An 18914-nucleotide genomic window follows, 5' to 3' on the forward strand; every position below is an offset into this window, starting at 1 on the left:
TCATCTCCCTGGCTACTTGGTTATCCTTCTGCTCTACAATATTCTTACTGTACCTACCAGGAAACCATTGTTGCAAATGAATGTCCTACTATCATCGCTTAAGAAGCTTCAGCGTACGGTGAAGGGACAGTTCCAAAAAGTATGAACAGGATCATATCCACAAGAAAGATGCACACCAGGAGTACATTTTTCATGCTTTAATCACAGCTGGATGAGCCCATGAGACCAAGCTACTCTAACCCAAAGTCTCCACACGCGGTGTGAACATTATGCCTTCAGTACAAACTGTTATGTTCTACTTGCTACGACAGACATTGCTTTAGTTCCTTATCGGTAAATAAAGAAGACAGTGAAAACTATTGTGTGCTAAGTTACTACCAACAAAAGTAATTCTTATAAAAACACAGAACTATTCATTTTCCTTTTCAGGTGACTTCTAAGTCACACTCATGTCTCCTCTGCATAACCTCATTTCTCCTATTCATAACCCACTGGATGTGGATATGTGAATGATACGTGAGAGGATGGTGGGAAGTGAACTATATAACAAGTGCAAAGACAACTTAAAATTTAAATGACAGGCACTTTGAAGTTTTGGTACATGAAGTTTCAGGGGAGAGGGATGGCAAATACGAAGTCTACAGTGTACAGGGGGAATGCCTCACACCCAAGTAATTTGAATTCCCTAGATCTGGATATCTTGCCAGAGGTCATGGTATGTCAAAAACTAAAGTAAGTGCTTATGAACACCTTTCTCAGGAAAATACTTTATAGCTTTATAAAAACTTTATAGCTTTATAAAAAGGACAGATCTATGCATGGCCAGTTATCTTATAACTGCCTCTCTCCAGCCAGCTTCAGAATTCAGCTGGAGAGGAGGCAGGAAAAAAAGAAGATGTAGGAATTTTCCTCCAACTGCACAATGGCACAGTACCTAGATATATCATTTTATTAAACTTATTAACTTTTTATAAAAAATATATCTTTTTTCATTTTTGAAATATCAGCTAGGTATGCCTATGAGAATTCAGTTAGAAACTTCTTGTCTCTTATTTATGTTTTCATTGCATACATTTCAAATGCAGTACTTCAACTTTCATAAATATTTAGGCTAAAGAACTGTTTAGATGATTTCTGTGAAATACAGAAATGTGTTTGTGACAACTTGCTCTGATTTTAAGGAAAGCAAGGATCACCTAAGTTCTTAGCAACCATTAGAATGCTAATGGGTCTGCTTCCTGACCCTTAACAAATATCAGGACAAAAGGATATAAAGAAAAAGAATAAAGTTCTCAAGGCAGTAGCATTTTCAATTAAGTTTTCTTGAAGTATCAGTTTATTGTAACTAAAGATGATCCTATCTATACCAGAGAGATCTCATTAGAAATGACTAAAAAAGGTAAATCCAAAAGTTATCAATGTCAAAAGCTTAGAAAAAGGAATGCCAGAGAATGAGGTAAAACCCAGAAAAAGTATTGAAAAGTTATTTTTGCTCAGTCTTTATACTGTCTGTTAGTTCTTATACTACAACATTTAAAGGTCTTACATAACTACTTCATTTTTACCACCTAGATGTTTATTCTCGTAATTTTTAACTTCAATTCACATTGTCATGTAACTTTCAGTTTTAGAATTATGACACTTAAGTCTTTACCAAATGTGATAAAAAGTTATGTTCACTTACGCTTCATTAAGGGGAACAAAAATGAAATCTTTCTCAAAAATGTCAACATGCCGTGTCCATGTTTTCACTCGCCCATGTCGCTTTTGCTGTATTCTGCAACAAGAAACCAACATACAATATGTGGGGTGGCTTATTTTATTTGAGGGAGCATTTTCCAGATATTTTCACCTTGACAGCTTGTTAAAATTTTCAAGTCGTATTTTATGTTTGCTACAGGTCCAGCTGTTTCCTAGAGTTCTGTTGATATTTCTCTCTATAAAGCATATCTTCTTAGAGTCGTGACTGCTCTATGTTAAACTGACTTATCAACAGACTTACGAAAGGTTTGAAGTTTCATGAATATTTCTTCTTTCTCTTTGATTAAGGCGTTTATAGAAAAATGAACTGAACACATGTATTCTATCAGCATCTTCTTTTTTCAGCTTTTCAAGTACCAAATACCTAATTAGTTAAAACAAAAAGAAAAGAAAGAAAAATTAATGGAGATTTTAACTCAAAGTACTCAGCACCAGAGTAAAAAGGACTGCTAATAGTTGCTCCCCACCAAACTGGAGCAGCTTTTCACAAAATAGCTATTTGGAGCTGACTGTCCACAGGAACTAATTAATGCAAAATTTGTATAAATATTTCAAGGTATTATTGCTCTGCTCAATCAACAGGCTGTTCTGCTGCTGTTGTATTTATTTTTATTTCATGGCAGGAAAGCAAATTTTCAAAGAGTTTGTTACACACAGACCTACCTAGGAGACCTGTATTTTGTATTTGAGCCACCAGATCTCCAAACAATCCCAAGAATGACACTCTCCTTTTCTTTTTACTTCTAAAATACATTAATAGACTAAAAAATATACATACACACCTTATGTGTAGCGTAAAACCAGCAGCATGTAACAATTTAATACACTTCTAACACCTGTAGCATCAGTGACACCACAAAATTAAATTACGTATTACGTTAACCAAAACAAATGAAATTCCAAGAAACACAAATACTCTGAAAAGAACAAATGAACTTAAAAAAAGCCTTTTTTTTTCAGTTAAATTTGCTCTTGAGATGTTAAAAAATTGCAAAGAAACTTTATCCAAGTCAGAACAATGTCACTGTCAAGCAGGACAGGAGGAGAACCAAAATTTCTTGCAAGACTACAAAACAATGTTTAAAATTACAGCTATACATAGTTGGAGATCAAGTGTTCTCAACTGACCTATGAATTTTTAATGTCAGAACTTTTCAAGTTTGAAAGTAAAAGAGAACTAAAAACTGATGTGAAATAAAACTTACTTTAAATAAAAATCAATAATAACATCATTTAAAAATTCTCCTTCATTTAGACAATGGAGGTCTTCGTTGGTCACAGAAATACCACCTTTAGCTGGAGAAGGTGGATAAACTATCAACCTGAGAAGAAAAATACATTCAGTAAGAAGTATGAAATGCCAAAAAAACCTCAGAGAATTATTACAGGGCAAAGATAAATATCTTACTTTTCTATAGGACCAATAAATACTGAATGTGGTTCACCAATTTCTTCATCATCATCAAAAAATGGTAACTGTTTATTTCGCTGCTGCATTTTGGACTCAGAAGCAACCTTAAAAGAGTAGAGACAATATTAATTTGCATACTGTGCTTAATTTTACTAAAATGGTAATACAACTTTGTGAAGTACAGCAGTAAAATGTCCCTTTGTTTTGAGGACTTCAAGTTTGTGGGATTTTGCCTCTCCTATCTCATCTATTATACTTAGGTATTTGCTCATTTCTTGCAGTCAAAACCTTTTAATTCTTTAAAAAGTAGTTTGTTTAACAAAAGCATTAATTAAATATAACTATGACAGTGCAACTTAATTTTTTAATTTCCTATTTGAAATATTATAATTTTACCAGTACATGAATTTGGAAAAAATTATGTTGCCTGATTATAGTAAAGATTTCTCATCCCTTAATAATTTTTTAATAACAACATTACTTGTGGACCACTGTATAACCTTACAATGAAATAAACACCCTAAAAAGTACTGTGAATGCACAGACTATTTCCCATAGTTTCATAATCCACCATGGACCAGTCTGCGAATTCTCACATAAAAGCCAGAAAAAGCTGATGGAACTTTTTTCAGCTGAGTAACACACTGTCCTTAGTGTATCTGTAACACATACAATATAATAACTTTGTTCCAAAACAAAAATATAATTACATTTTTTATTTTGCTTTCTCTGTGAGATGGGCTTCCTTTGGAATTGTCTTCCAAGCACTTAGTAAACGCAACAAGCCTGGCATTGGCTTCTTCAAAGGAAATTTTCACAAAGAAGTCAGAAATATTATTTCTAATACCAATGTCCGTAATTATTTTTTCAAATATTGAATTTGCATGAGGATCAAGACCAGTTTCAAAAATCAAGATTATGTACTGTTCTTCCTGACCTGCAAAAAAAACCAGACAGAAAATCATTCACTTGGGAATAGAATAAAATAAAGCATGCTGCAATTATAAACATATTTCATAGAACTGCTGGCCAACACGGTTACATACTGCTGATAATGCATGTAAGCCGTAATACAGATATGAATAGACAGACAGAAGGACCAACTGCCAAACCTTTCTTATCTGTGTTTGCAAAAAGAGTGCATTCAACTTCTACCTTAATCTAGATATTACACCTGATAAATTTTTAAATTACACTAATGCAAAGTCAAAACATATTTTGAAATAACATCTTCTTTGCTTACTGAGAAGTAAGGCTCTGTTGCCAACATTTTCTCTTTTTCTTACTGCAGATCCTATGCTATTGTTTCACTACAATTCCAAAAATTGTGTATTCAAAGTAATTTCCTCTCTGTTTCTAGAAGGCTACACTATAAAACATGACTGTTTTTGAAGAAGTTGGAGGGAATGAGTCAGATCAATCAGCTATTATATAAATATCATCCACTTACATGATCTGAAAAATCAAAAAGCAGTAAATTGCGCTGAGAGGAATTATTTCACATGGTCAGAAAAAGAAATAGGATTCAGGCTGTAAATCCCAGTCTCATGGAGCTGCCCAACACAGAGCTGCCAGGACCTGCATGTTGGTTTTGTTTGGTCTGGTTTTTGGTAGCAGGAGGGACCACAAAGACAGCTCCTGTGAAAAGCTTCTGGAAGCTTTCACCATGTCCAGCAGAGCCAATCTCTAATGGCTCTGAAGATGATGGACATGCTGCTGGCCAAGCCTGGGCCAGCGGGATAGGCTGGTTATGCCTCTGTGATAACATACTTAAGAAGAAATCAAAACAAAGGGTAGAGGCAGGCTTTTTGTAGCCAGAGAAGGAGGAGGAGGTGAGAATATATGAGGAAACAACACGGAGACACCAAGGTCAGTAGAGAAGGAAGGGGAGGAGGTGCTCCTGGCACCGGAGCTGAATTTCCTCTGCAGGCTGTGGTGATGACCATGGTGAAGCAGCTGTGCTCCTGCAGCCCATGGGGTCCATGGGGATGCAGAGATCCACTTGCAGCCCATGGAGAGAGGCCCAAGCCAGAGCAGGTGGATGCCTGGAGGAGGCTGTGTCCCATGGAGACAGAAGCCTTGCTCCCAAGGTGGAACAGCCTGGCCTTGGAGGTCTGCACCCCCATGGACATGTGACCATGCTGCTGCAGTTTTGGTAGGACTGTCTGCCCATGGCAGGAAGCTCCCACTGCAGCAGTGTGTGTGTGCTGCTGCTCGTGAGATGGACCCACACAGGAGTTCACTGAGAACTGTCTCCATGGGAGGGACCCCACAGAAACACAAGGGAAGGACTCCTCTCCCTGAGCAGCAGAAGATTCTGGTGATGAACTGACCCAAATCCCCACATCCTGTCTCCCCTGCACTGTTGGTGGGAAGGAGGGAGGGCATGGGAGGAAGAATGGTGTCTTTAAGGGTTTATTTTACTTGACATTATCCTCCTCTCACTCTGTTAGCAATAAATTCACTTTGCAACTTCAAGTTGAGCCTGTTCTGCCCTTGAAGTGTTTTCCCCCGGTCCTTATCTTGACTCATGTACTGCTTTATTAATTTTTTTTTTCTTTTCCTCTCCTCTGCCCAGCTGTGGTAGGGCAGAGCAAGTGAGCAGCTGTCCTGGGTGCCTGGTGTTTTGGCCAGCGTCTCAACCATGACAACCTATTTTTCTGTAAGAGGAGTTTCAGGCACAAACATAACCACTTCCCTGTGGTGATTCTTAACCCAGCATGCTAACTCTTGTGAAAAGTAATTCTTCAGCAGCATAATTCCCAATTCATTGCAGATAGAATTTAGATGTCTAACTGGGTTTTTGAATGTTCCTATTTTGGGAGCTAGGCATCTACACATAGTTGCTTACACAGCCATGGGTACCAGCCTAAATTAATTTCATTCCTTACAAAGCAAAGAGCATCTGTGTTATCACAAAGTGCTCCTAAAGTATCAAATGCAACAAAACAGTTGGATGTTAAAACTCACTCAGTGCTACAGCCTCAGGGAGAAGAGCAGGGCAGGGACACTGCCGAGAGCCATGCCAAGGGAGGGACTTCTCACACGGACAGCTTGGGAAGCTTCTTCCTTTTTTGTGAACACCTGTGTCCACCTGGGGTCTCATTCCTACTCCCAGAATTGTGTTCAGGTCCTCTGCATGCTCTCCAATTACTTTTGTAATTATAAAACTCCTTACAGCTCATACTTCTTACAGGAGGTGGGTGAGCCTACTATACAGTACTACGGAAGCACTCAATTCTGAGATTGTTGAAAGCATTCTTCCTCCATTTGAATGCATTCACGTATGTGCAAAACTGTGTCTAAGTATAAATAGCCACAACATTTAACCTGAAGAAAAGCCTATTTAAGAGGAAGAGGACTCTATGCTACATTTAACAGGTGTGCACATAAAGATACTACGACCTTGAAAACTACATAGAAGTTAAATTTAATTTAGATATACAGGAAGATAATCTACATATTCTCCAAGCAGGTATTTGTCTATCTCACAACATCATTACAAGTATGCTGGGGAAAAAAAACCCAAGGCAACCTATAAAACAGTTTCTACTAAAACTGAAGCCTGTCAGCAGAACAGCACAAAAGGCAGAAGTATTACAAAAGCTGCCCTACAAATGCAATGGCTCATACACAAAAGCTAAACAAACCAACTGGCTTTCCTTCAGTACAAATTTTAGTGAAAGAAGTTACACTAAATAGACTAAGTGCTTCAACTAGCACGTGTCTGGACAAAGAGAATGTCCAGCTGTTCTGAGCTATACTCTTTCTCAGCCTAGGAAGGTGACAGTGTCTGAAAAAACACTACACCTACCCCAGCAAATGATGAAAATTTTGTCTTAATGCACCCATTCATGACCCAAAACATGAAAATACAATTTAAAAGTGAATAGTAGATGAGTTGTTTTACTTACTCTCTCCTTTACATTCATACCAGACATTATCTTTACTCATTTTCAGTTGATCTCTCAGACTACTACAGGTTGAAGGTACTGTTTGTAGGAAAACTACTGGCAATTTCCGGACACTACACCATTCACATTTAGTAAGTTCTGAAGTTTTCAGGTTAATCTCTCTGGTATCACTTTCTGAATCTATGAGAAAATAATGACATTATATTAAAATATAATAAAAATCTGTATGTTTCATTTACAATTTACCCCTTGAGTTTAACAAGAAATCAGTATGTGCTCACTAAATTTCTTAAAAGTTTTTAAAACTCTGAAATTAACATATATGCAAGAAGTGATGGATTTTTGTATCTTAAAAGACAGTTAAGATTAACAAAAGGTAACAAAGCTTTTCAGGCCCAGAACAAAACCCTACAAAAGAAAAGAAAGGAAATAAGAGCAGGAGTTGCAACTCACCATTTCCAAATTATGTCACTGTATTTCTTTCAATGACATGAAATATACACCTTTCTCTCTAGAGAAAAAAATTATCAAGGCAGATCTACCCAGGAAAGGTCTAAGACACCAGTGTGGTCTTTACTGTCTTACTTAACACAACTGAAATAAAAGAACTAATAAAGTGTTAAAAAGCTAACATTTTACATGAGGGTTACCCTTGCTTTTTATTTTTGTTAATCACTTTCAAGAAAACCTTTTCCAATCATCACCACATTATCTACAGATCTTCAAATGAATGATCAGATCAAGAATTGGATCAGATGAAGCAGAAGAACTAAGAACCCAGTTGTATGCACATCACAAGTTGTGAATTTTCTGTCAGTGGAAGGCAGAGATAATGCAAAAACATTTTGGTTTTTATTCACCAGGTAGTTCAAGTCAAATTTGTACTCTCTTTTTTTTTCCTCTTATCTGACTACAGGCACCCAATATAATTTATTACATAACTGACAAAAAGAGAATGAACATGTAATTACGATTCACTTGTTCATACCTTTGACACAGTCATTCAAAACAAATATATTCAGTACTAACATAAAATAAAAAATGTACTCACCTTCTTGACTCTCCAGGCGTATTTTGATATAATCCAGGCAAAACTGAAAGACAACACAATCAGAAGATTTCACACCTTCTGCAAACCAAAAATGCCTGAAAGCCTTTAAACTGTTAGCAAACACATTTCAATTGAGTAAGTATTTAAGTAATAAACATTTTAAAAGTAATATTTTAAAAAAACAAAATGTACATTTTAGCACGACTCAAGGAGGTAAGCCCATTCTTTACTACTCAGTCTCTTTCAGTCATACTGACTGTTCAAACTTTAGATCGCTCTCAAGTACTTATGTTTTCAAAAACATTTACAATACTCTGAAAAATACACAAATTCTATTTCTTTAAAAAAAATACTGTATTAGTATTTAGGCAAATCAAACAATAGTGTTTTGTAGAGAGGTGCAAAGAACAAGTAACACCTCTGTGCTGTTTCCGTGGTTACCCCAGCAAGAAGTATGCATTTTATGTGGCTGACTGCCCACAACTAACATTCAGTGCCTCCTTGAAAACCTCCATGTAACTTACAAGGCTAACAAAAAAATTCTTTTCTGTAGAAGTCAAATTATTCACCTCTAGGACAATGCTTCTTCCTCCCACCTATCAATATCAACATTTTTGGAGCTGCTGTTTTCAATTTTCTTAACAAATACATGCTAAGCTGTAACCTTCCCCCAACCATGCAAACAAGTTTCTCAAGAGTGCTGCAGCAAAATATTTCTATTATGAATCAGAGCTAGACTGCATGTGTTAGAATGTAGTAGTAATTTGAGGTTCTTTGGAAATCACAGTGTCTGAAATTAGAGACAAAGTTACTGTTCCCCAAAGGCAAAACATTATGTTGTTCAAGTATGAAAGTAACAATGCCCATCAAAACCTGAGAGGAGAGCTGTGAAATATCAAGTTTACTTACAATCACAGGTTCCACTACCATTCTTCGCAGTGTTCCTATTCGTATACTTCGGCAGTTCAGAATGACACTTTCACAGGAATTTTGGTAATTCAGAGGTACAGTCTCAGTTACCATCTCTTGAGAAATAACTTTACGACGTTTTATTGGTGCGTTAGACACAATGTTCCCAAACTGAAAAGTAATTGTCAAAGTTTCAGAATGTCTCACTAAGGCTTATTGCCAACCAAGCTTGTTAAAACTAATGAGTAAATTTTCATCTACTTTTCTGTTGGTGAACAGTAAAACAGCAAACATTGAAGTGGTGCTATATTCAAACAGCCTCTTCAGTAAAGAATTAATTAATATTTTGAGAGGAAAAACAGCTGAATAAAGATTTTTCTATGATAACTAACAAAACTACTGTGATATCTCCCAGTCTTGGTAGGTTCATTGAATCAGTGCAAAATTTGTGTTGTATTTCGCCAAAAAAAAATTTATTTCCCCCATTTTCAAATGTAAACTCAGAATCTAAAATAAGCTAACATACACTATTACAACTGGTTTGTAAAGACTAGTGAACAGGAACATATGGATATACAAAAAAAAACATTTGGGAGAGTTTCAGAAGTTAGACACCAGTGCTTTCACAATGCAATGTTTTCAATTAATTCAGCACATACCGCCAAAATAACTTAATTCAAAACTATTTATAATCCAAGCTTTGAGCCTCGCAGCTTTATTGTAGACTGGAGGTTCACAGCTTCATATTGATAGTGGTGACAAATTATACAACATATTACAAACATCCATAATTTCATCAACTACAGCACTAGAATGTTGGCTTCTGAATCTTGACATAGCAAGGTTTTGGCATCAGCACTTTAGTGTTCTAACTCAGAAAAGATAAAGAACCGGAAATCTGATCCGATTCTCTTGTTGAATCAAACTCACAATTAGTGAAACTGGAAAAGTGACTTAAGAATGGTTTTAATCAGCACTATTAATCCAGTACTAATTGCCACATGGAATTTACTCCTTTTAATGGCTTACTATTGAGATGGCTTTTGACAGAGTATGAAAACTGTCCCCTTTGGCCACACTTCAGGTGTGCCCATGGAGTATTTTTTTGTCTTTGTTTATCCAATTCTTACAGTAGTACTCAACTAAAAAACACAAGCCCCACCAAGGAAGCCCTAAAATAAGTGCTATTGATTGGGACAGTTGTCAAAGCATTTTAATTTTAAAGGGCCGTAATTGATCCCAGTGTCTCTTTTCATGTCTAACTTCATAAAGTCTCAACAGGCAACAGCTGGTACTGACATTCTTCTGCAAACTAAGACCTTGAGCACCATAGAGAATCCCTGCCCAGTCTCAAAGAATAAACATTCAACACAAAAGCATTTATGTTAACAGCATAATTCAAATCAACATGAATCCTTGCAAAAATGTAATGAACACATTTTCTTAACTTTTCAGTATTAAGTATGCAGAGATACTACTTGATGAGCTGCTAAATAAGAGAAGCAATCAAATAAAGTCAGCTTCTGACAATGCAAAATAAGTCTTTACATATTCCATTCATTATTTGATTCTGTTTTCTTTAAACAAAGCATTAAATAGTACCTGATCTTTCATTCTTGCTTTTCTTGGTAGTGTGACTGCAATTTCTGTATCTGTTGTTATACTACCTATTCTCTGTTCTACTCCACAACTGTTTTCCTTTAATGCTGCTTCCACCTTTCCTGTAGAAGGAGCTGGGGAGGAGCGGGCTGAATCTGCAGGACGAGGTGAAATGCTTTCCATGCTCCTAGTGCTGCCACTATTCTCGTCCTCATCATCATCACTAGACAAAACAACTAAACAGAAAATATTAAATTCTCAACCACTACATTTTTCTGTAACAGAAATTTCTTTTTTCATTCTTGGCTTTTCTTGGCAGTGTGATGGCAATTTCTGTATCTGTTGTTATACTACCTATCCTCTGCTCTATTCCACAACTGTTTTCCTTTAATGCTGCTTCCACCTTTCCTGTAGAAGGAGCTGGGGAGGAGCGGGCTGAAACTGCAGGACGAGGTGAAATGCTTTCCATGCTCCTAGTGCTGCCACTATTCTCCTCCTCCTCCTCATCACTAGACAAAACAACTAAACAGAAAATATTACATTCTCAACCACTACATTTTTCTGTAACAGAAATTTCTCTTCAAGTAACAGCTTAAAAGTAATTTATATAATTGTCCTGCAGTGCCAAAAAAAGTCCACATGTATTATTATACTATGCTTTTATTAACGTTTATCTGGAATCTGGTTGCAGGCACTCTATGCCTTCTTTTTGATTTCTTGTAACTAACTATACAAAAAACAGGTATCATTAATCCACCTGTAGACAGAAGTGAACTTTTCTTGGTTCAATCAAGAATTGAAAGTAAGTAATGCAACCTAAAAACTGACAAGAGAAATTATGATTGAAATCGTTCAACCCAGTAGGACAACATGGTCTAATAAACTAAGCACAGAACCAGAAACCTAATTTCCCCTACTCCATCCTTCCTGCTTATAGAATGAGTTCACAGAGAGAAAGAACAAAAATTAACATTTTACAAATTATGAAATTTAAATAGATGCATAGGTCAGAAGAAAAGAAGGAGGAAAAAACAAAAATCAAATACGGTTTCCTCTTGGGAGAATAAGTGACGCAATTCTGCTAAGAATACTTTTTTCCAAAACCATAAAGTGTAAGTATTTTTTAATAAAATATATAAACAGAAGAAAAATAGTCACAAAATAACTTTTGTTTTCCCCAATGTTCATCTTTCTTGAAGAGTACCTCTGCATATGAAAAGGAAATTATTAAAAGTTCTGTCCCTCTTCCCCAAGAACACATACACAAAAAAAATGCTAGGCAACATCAGTTATGAAAACCTGCACAAACAGATCCTTCACTATATAACATACTGGGTTTCCAGCTAATGGCTGTATTAATAAAAAGGTACTTACTTGGATCATTTAGTTCAGATGGTCTTGTACTCCTCTGTCTTAAGCTTCCTGTAATTTTAGGATTTTTTGTCCCAGTTAAAAGACCAACTTTTCCATTCTGTCGTAACATAGAATGTCCTACAACTTCATTACTCAGCAGAACATCCGCTGGACCTTTTCCAACAGCAGAACTATAAAACTTCTTTGTGCTGAACCCTGTACCTGAAGATTTTTGCCCTGTTGAATTCTGATGTATTGAAGAACGTGATAAAGGTCCCACAGATTCACTTAATGTCACAGTTTGTCTGGAGACTCTCTGCAAATCCTTTAGAGAAGCATTTTCACAATGTCGGCATTTGGTCTGATTTTCATTTGCCCTCCCACAATTTGGGCAATCAGTAGAATAATCAATCTGTTCCAAAAGCTAAATGAGAAACAAACACACAATCAGTAGTTGTAAGTAGAAAGATACAATTTCCAGATCTTGTACTTAATTTCTGTTCAGAATGAATCAGTCAGTCACTTAGGTTGGAAAAGACCTTCAGTATTATCAAGTCCAACCATTAATGCAGCACCGTCAAGTCATCACTAAATCATATCCCCAGGTACCACATCTACATGTCTTTTAAATATCTCTAGGGATGGTGGCTCAACCACATCCCTGGGCATCCTCTTCCAGTACTTGAAAACCGTTTTGGTGAAGAAATTTTTCGTAATACCCAGTGGAGATTGACAACACTACATTAGCACTTACAGTAAGCAGAGAAAGCAAACATTAAAACACAGCTTGATTTTTTATTTTATTTAAGAAAATGAATAATGTTCTAAAAGGAACAAATGTCATTTGTGGCAATATTTTAAAGTGGTTAATACTGGATAATTCAGATTTTTTTTCTTGCCTTTTCTTTCATAACTGAAACATTGCACACTGTTCAGATACATATACTCATCAGCAAGATGGCCCACTTACATAATTTCTGTAAAAACAGTTTCACAGGATAAAAATAAAGTAACCTAAGCATCGACAGCACATTGCTGGAGAGGACTTGAAGAAACCTTGCAGGTCAAATTTATCTGTTCTTCCAAGATATCTCTTAACAGCCTGGCAAAGCATGCAGGAAAATTCAGTCCTCGAGGGAGACAGAGAAAAGGCAAAGTACATACATTGCTTTAGAATCCAGTGTCACAGAGAAGAAAACAGGACTTGAGGAATAGGAGTTCCCCAAACTTTCAAGAAGAAAGAAGGGGCTACAAGAGAAAATGTATCCTATCACTGCAAAGGCAGATGTCTTTTGGTTTTCTCACATTTACCAGGTTCCATGTAATTTTGTATTACACGTGTACTACTTGAACTTCTAAATCCAAGGGATTCAATATTAACACATCATCTACAGAATGAGTACCAAAGTGAGTACAGGACATGTCTAGAGGTGAAATTTAGTGCATGTTATTGTCTCCTGGAGCACTGAACTCAAATGGCATAACCACTGTACTGTGAACTACTGGAGACAACAAATACCTGTATCACACCAAAACTTTTCAGAATCTACTTTCAAAACACAGCTTTCACAACTGATAACTCTCCCCACTCCCAGCCATGAGCACACTTCCACTAGAGTACTTCCTCAGGTATGGGAAGTAATTTCAAACCCCAATTTTAAAGATCAAAGTAATAAATGAGAACATATTATTTTTACAAAATTTCTGCAATTTAACAGAACTACACATACCAAAGAGAAACACAAGCAAAAAACCCCAAGTGTATAAAATATGTATGACCCTTAAAAATCTAAGTTGTGAGATAGCAAGTGACATGAAAACCAGTGTTGTGCTTCAATGCTGCTACAGGATGTAGTTCTTAGAAAGATACTGCTTATCACATTGAAGAATTCGATCAGACATTAAAGTATTCAAGAGAAGGTACCAACAGTACCTGAAGGATCTTAAGTATAGAACAGTTGCACCTCCCCAACCATACGCCAGAAGTTTTAAACCGGTTTCCTTATTAACATCATATTAGTTAATTAAATAAGCAATGGAAATGCGTAAGAGCAGTACCAGGTGTTTTAAACAAAAGCTAAGCATATATAATAATCATAGATCTGTAATTTTTATTTTTTTTTTTAACCAAGAACTCCTTACAGGAAGTTTTGCTTTGATAGTCAAACAGAGTGACCTGCCTGTGTGCATTATGAAACTTCCATAGTAACCTAGGAAGTTGATAAAAAATAGAGAGCCTTACAGCAACTTCCAAAGTATCTTACACCTGATATTCAAACAAGTTCCTGACAAACACATCCTGGTTGGCTGCATCTAAACCAGAGAATGCCATTTGGATACCTAAGGGCCTATGCTCACTGAAAAAATTAGCAACTTAACAGGAAACACTTGCATCTCTGCAGTATTTTTATCTTCACTGTTTTGAGTACAGAAAATCATCACACTAATAAAAAAATTTAAAAATCTGTCAAAGAGCCAAATATTGCTCCTCTATTTCAGTAAATTAAAATCATTAGTCTCTGGTTTACCAATCAGCTATTCAATTATATCACAGATTCTTTTCTTTTCAGTGCAGCATCTGTCTGTTCAAATCAGAAAAGAAATATTTTACAGCTAGCAGCAACATTAGCACTTAAATATCTCTATCACTGTAACTTTTTAAAATTATGTAAATCTTCCTCCCAACTCTAAAGATTTTAAAACATCAATCTGTTTTACTCCTGAATGTCTCTTTTTAAAACATCCAGCAACTTTTAAAGTTCTACATGAGTTTACACATTTTTAAAATATAACCTACCTTTGACTGAGTTAAGCATTTTTTTGTAGCAGAGGACAGACTCAAGTCAGATTGATATGAATTGCAATGACCTTTCTGTCGCACCTTTCTCTTAATTTCAGATTCTGATTCTGATTCGTCTGTATTTTCCATTACGCTATCTAGGAGGGAAAAGATGCAAAAACATTAACAAGATATGTCCATTCATATACTGTTTTAATTATGATCAACTTACTTCTTCACATACACTAACTTGAACTAAACAAACACATTTTTAAACCTCAAAAAAAACGACACTGTTTCGAATGTCTCATGATTTGTTGTATGAATAAAAAAACACCCAACATTCCCCAAAGTAACTTCAAAAATGTTGTTTTACTAGTACTATTGCAGTGTCTCTAACTGACAATTTGTATCTCACAACTTGGCAAGAGGCTTTGGATTTGCAAATCTATACTAACTTCCCTGCAAATCAAATGGAGGGTCTGCTGCCAAAAATAGCAGGGGATGCCAGATCATGCTGATGGAAATCTTTACTACAGAACTACTGGTGAATGCATTTAGAATAACTGGAAATGTTCTCCGTAATTAGGATTTCACATAATCATAAAGGTTGAAAGAGACTTTCAAGATCATCGAGTCGAACTATTGACCACCTGGCACCACCACAATCACCTCTCAATGATATCCCCAAGTGCCACATTCAGAAACCTCTTCAACACTTCCAAAGATGGTGACCCTGTCACCACCATGGGCAACTTACTCCAATGCCTGAAGTTCACACTCTTTCAGTGAAAAGATTTTTTCTGCTATCTAATCTGAACCGCCCCTGGCACAACATAAGGCTTTTAAATCTTGTCCTTCCACCTAAGACATGGCAGAAAAGACCAACCCCCCACCTGGTTACAACAGGTAGTTCTAGAGAGCAGTAAGTTCTCCCCTGAGCCTCCTTTTCTCCAAGATAAACACCCCCAGCTCCCTCCGCTGCTCAATAAGACTTGTGCTCCAGACCCTTCACCAGCTTTGCTGCCCTTCTCTGGACTCACTTCAGCACCTCAATGTCCCTTCTGAAATGAGGGGCCCAGAACTGGACACAACACTTGAGGTCTGGCCTTCATTAGTGCTGAGTATAGAGGGACAATCACTGCCCTGGTTCTGTTGGCCACACTATTCTTGATACAAGCCAGGACACACTGTCAAGTGCCAACCAGCAGATTTACTCCTTCAGATTTACTCCTTCAACAAAAGACACAGTAGTTCCATGAATTACACTGTCATATCCTGTTTTATACTGGGACGCTAATTTAAATACTGTAAGAGTACAGCAACACAGAAAACCATGAATTGAATCTCACTCTGCATTTTTAAGAAGTGGAATGTGTTGTACAAGAGTGCCTTAACTGGTTTCAGGTAAAAGTGCTACCTAAATTCCTTTAATTGCAGTCTCCATATTGGAACTTTTTAAAGTTTTTTTTTAATAGATATGAACACCTTTTCTATATATATACTGATGGTCTCATAAACATCCCACTATGAGAAGACATCTCAAAACAAAAGAATGGCTCATTTAAAAAAAAATAGTTGGGGGATTTTTATAAGTTAACTTAGAGTAGCTCTGCTGAAGGTCTACTTAACATTAGCCTAAAATGGCACAGCAGAACAACTTGCCGGTGCAGGTGACTATGCAGCTGAATAGCAGGTTTATAGACTGTATCTATACTAAAAAAGCTTAACAAAACACAGGGTATTTTCTTTTCCAATTTCACAATTTCCACACCTCAAACCAAACTGTATTTTTTCTACTGCACATCCATCAACATTCCCTAACAATGATATAAGAGCATGTTTCAGCTGAGGCACAGAGCTGATGCTGGTTCTTCTATTAATTCCATCAGTGTATAAATACACTTCATACCAAGGGTTGGTTACTACATTTGTCCTAACACTGCTACAGAAGCTCCTCATCAATAATTCACAAACAAGCTTGGGGCTTGGGCTCAGACTAGTTGACTCCAGAGATCTGTTCCATCTCCAATTTTACGACTCTAAATTTTCCCCCATTTCTGTTGTTTTCAAAATAACTGAAGCCCAATTTAGAATTATTACATGACTGAACCAGTTGCAGAAATCTGTCAAGAAGGGCAAAATCCTCCCTTCATGCACAAACTTGTACGAAACTAGAATAACACAATTTAAGGCTGTAAGTATCAGGGTTATATAAGATTTGGCAACACACCCACCTAAATCAGGTATTAAAAAAATTATTCTGCTTAGAAGAAATGAGAACTCTAAAGATAAAACTTACCCACTCCTTGAGACCGTGGTAATCTAATGTGGTCTGCCTCTACTTTCTGAAGCTGAGGTGGGTATTCTTTCCTGGAAAATGAATTAGATGCATGGTTGTTCTTTTGACAGACACCATTATAATTTAGTCACAATTATACAAGAACAAAACAAACCTGAAATGTATCTGAAAGCTGCGAGCAAGTAACTTCTCCTATTACATGCTATTTGTACACATAAAAAGTATTACCAGAACTATAGAAACAGCCAAAGTAAATGTCTTGGAAGTTTTTCTAATCTAAATCTCCTCTCTAATAATCAATAGTTCTGGAGTCTGTCACTTTCAGATCGAAGTCTCCAAATACTGACGCCTGCATCTTCTCCTCCTCATTCATGAAATACAAGACAGATACTTTTAGAAGCCAAGAATAGAAACAACTATTATTTTAATATTGAAGTAGATTCCACAAGTTCCACAACTTAAAAAACAGGAAGAGGAGATGCAAAACAGAGGAAAGAGATCTGATGTCAAAAATCATTGTGACCGAAAACTAGAAAGAACAACACTGCAGACATGGTTCCTATATATATTTTTTTTAAATAATGTGGTATAGACAAATTATTGGATAATAAGTCTTTTGTTGGTATAACTTGCACAGTATAGATATCACATATTTTTGTGCAAATCAATGCAATATGTGGCATTAGAGCAAGAGTTCTTTGAGTCTCCTGAAAGATGTTTTCAGTTTACACATGTGTATCAAATCATGCTAATACCGAATTAAGATTCCTGAACCTCAGTGCATGTGGGTAACTTTGTAGCACTCTTCTTTCTCAGTGCTTACTCAGCCCTGCAGCTACAGATCACTGTTCTTGTCACAACAGAGGATGGCACACATCTGAAACACAGGAGGCCTTGCCAACAAATTCAACAGAAACTGGTTTTATTGGAAAGTTAAGCACTGGGCTGCAATTGGGTCACACATGTCCCATACTGTTACCTCTGATTACAAGGACATTAATCAACAGCAAGGGGACAAAGCAAACACCTGTTGGCAGAAACATCTCCATTAACAGCTAAATTTTGAGGACCCATCTGACAAAAATTTGGCTATGGCTGAAGTAGACTTTAGCACTAGGCATAACATTTTATTTCTTTCAGCACAGCATTTCCTAATGCATCAAATTATAAAACCTTTGCATTTTCTGCATTTCTAGGTAATATTATTAATTAACATCCATGGAACAAGATTAATCTACAATGCCCTTTGGGATACTTCTTACCCAACACCAAACACATTTGACTGAGTTGATGGGCTGTAGCTTTAAAGAAAATTCTGGCAGAAAGGACTGAGAAACAAGCATGGCTACACAGAATGCAGAGATGTCATAGTACTTCATCCCAACTACAGGCAAACATATCATAGGTGACAGATTAGGTAGTTTGTTACTGATTGTGTCAAATATGTTTCTGACACAATCCTGCTCCCCCAAAAGTTTTTTTTTAATACTTGCACACACAAAAACTGAACCAAAATTGGAAACTCAGTATGAATAATTATTCCTAAATTAAGCACTTTTTTTTGCATAATTTTCCTTAAAAACTCAAATTACGGGGGATTACTTTAAGGCAGAATTAATGGAAATAAAAGGTAGAGCTCAAACTCATCATCATGTCATGAGAAGCTATACTACCAATGCTAATGACATTCTAAAGGGTAGAAGAAGCCTGTAAAATCATTTTAGATTTGAAAAACATAAACATGGCAGCAAGGATGCTTTTGTCTCACATGTCATAATTCCCTTTCACTAGTATTCCACAACAATAAGTCTTGCTTTGGACATAGCTACTTCCAG

At 36.4% G+C, this 18914-nt stretch overlaps 1 protein-coding gene across 4 annotated transcripts in view; it reads right to left on the reverse strand.

The window, feature by feature from the left end:
• Window positions 1-18914, reverse strand: part of SENP6 (SUMO specific peptidase 6) — a 72635-nt gene that overhangs the window by 14420 nt on the left and 39301 nt on the right. For 2 of the 4 annotated variants that reach the window (XM_085056476.1, XM_085056475.1), the window contains 13 exons: window positions 17080-17150; window positions 14796-14935; window positions 12020-12422; window positions 11000-11167; window positions 10649-10881; window positions 9047-9217; window positions 8138-8180; window positions 7087-7266; window positions 3883-4109; window positions 3170-3276; window positions 2967-3083; window positions 2003-2125; window positions 1685-1777 (listed from right to left, as the gene is read on the reverse strand). In XM_085056476.1, coding sequence (XP_084912602.1) covers window positions 1685-1777; window positions 2003-2125; window positions 2967-3083; window positions 3170-3276; window positions 3883-4109; window positions 7087-7266; window positions 8138-8180; window positions 9047-9217; window positions 10649-10881; window positions 11000-11167; window positions 12020-12422; window positions 14796-14935; window positions 17080-17150 — 2076 coding nt within the window. The remainder of the gene's footprint in view (window positions 1-1684; window positions 1778-2002; window positions 2126-2966; window positions 3084-3169; window positions 3277-3882; window positions 4110-7086; window positions 7267-8137; window positions 8181-9046; window positions 9218-10648; window positions 10882-10999; window positions 11168-12019; window positions 12423-14795; window positions 14936-17079; window positions 17151-18914) is intronic. The other 2 variants (XM_085056477.1, XM_085056478.1) reach the window with 1 other exon arrangement.

The sequence above is a fragment of the Lichenostomus cassidix genome, chromosome 3 (assembly GCF_008360975.1).
Source record: "Lichenostomus cassidix isolate B80296 chromosome 3, HeHo_3.0, whole genome shotgun sequence".
Lineage (NCBI taxonomy): Eukaryota > Metazoa > Chordata > Aves > Passeriformes > Meliphagidae > Lichenostomus > Lichenostomus cassidix.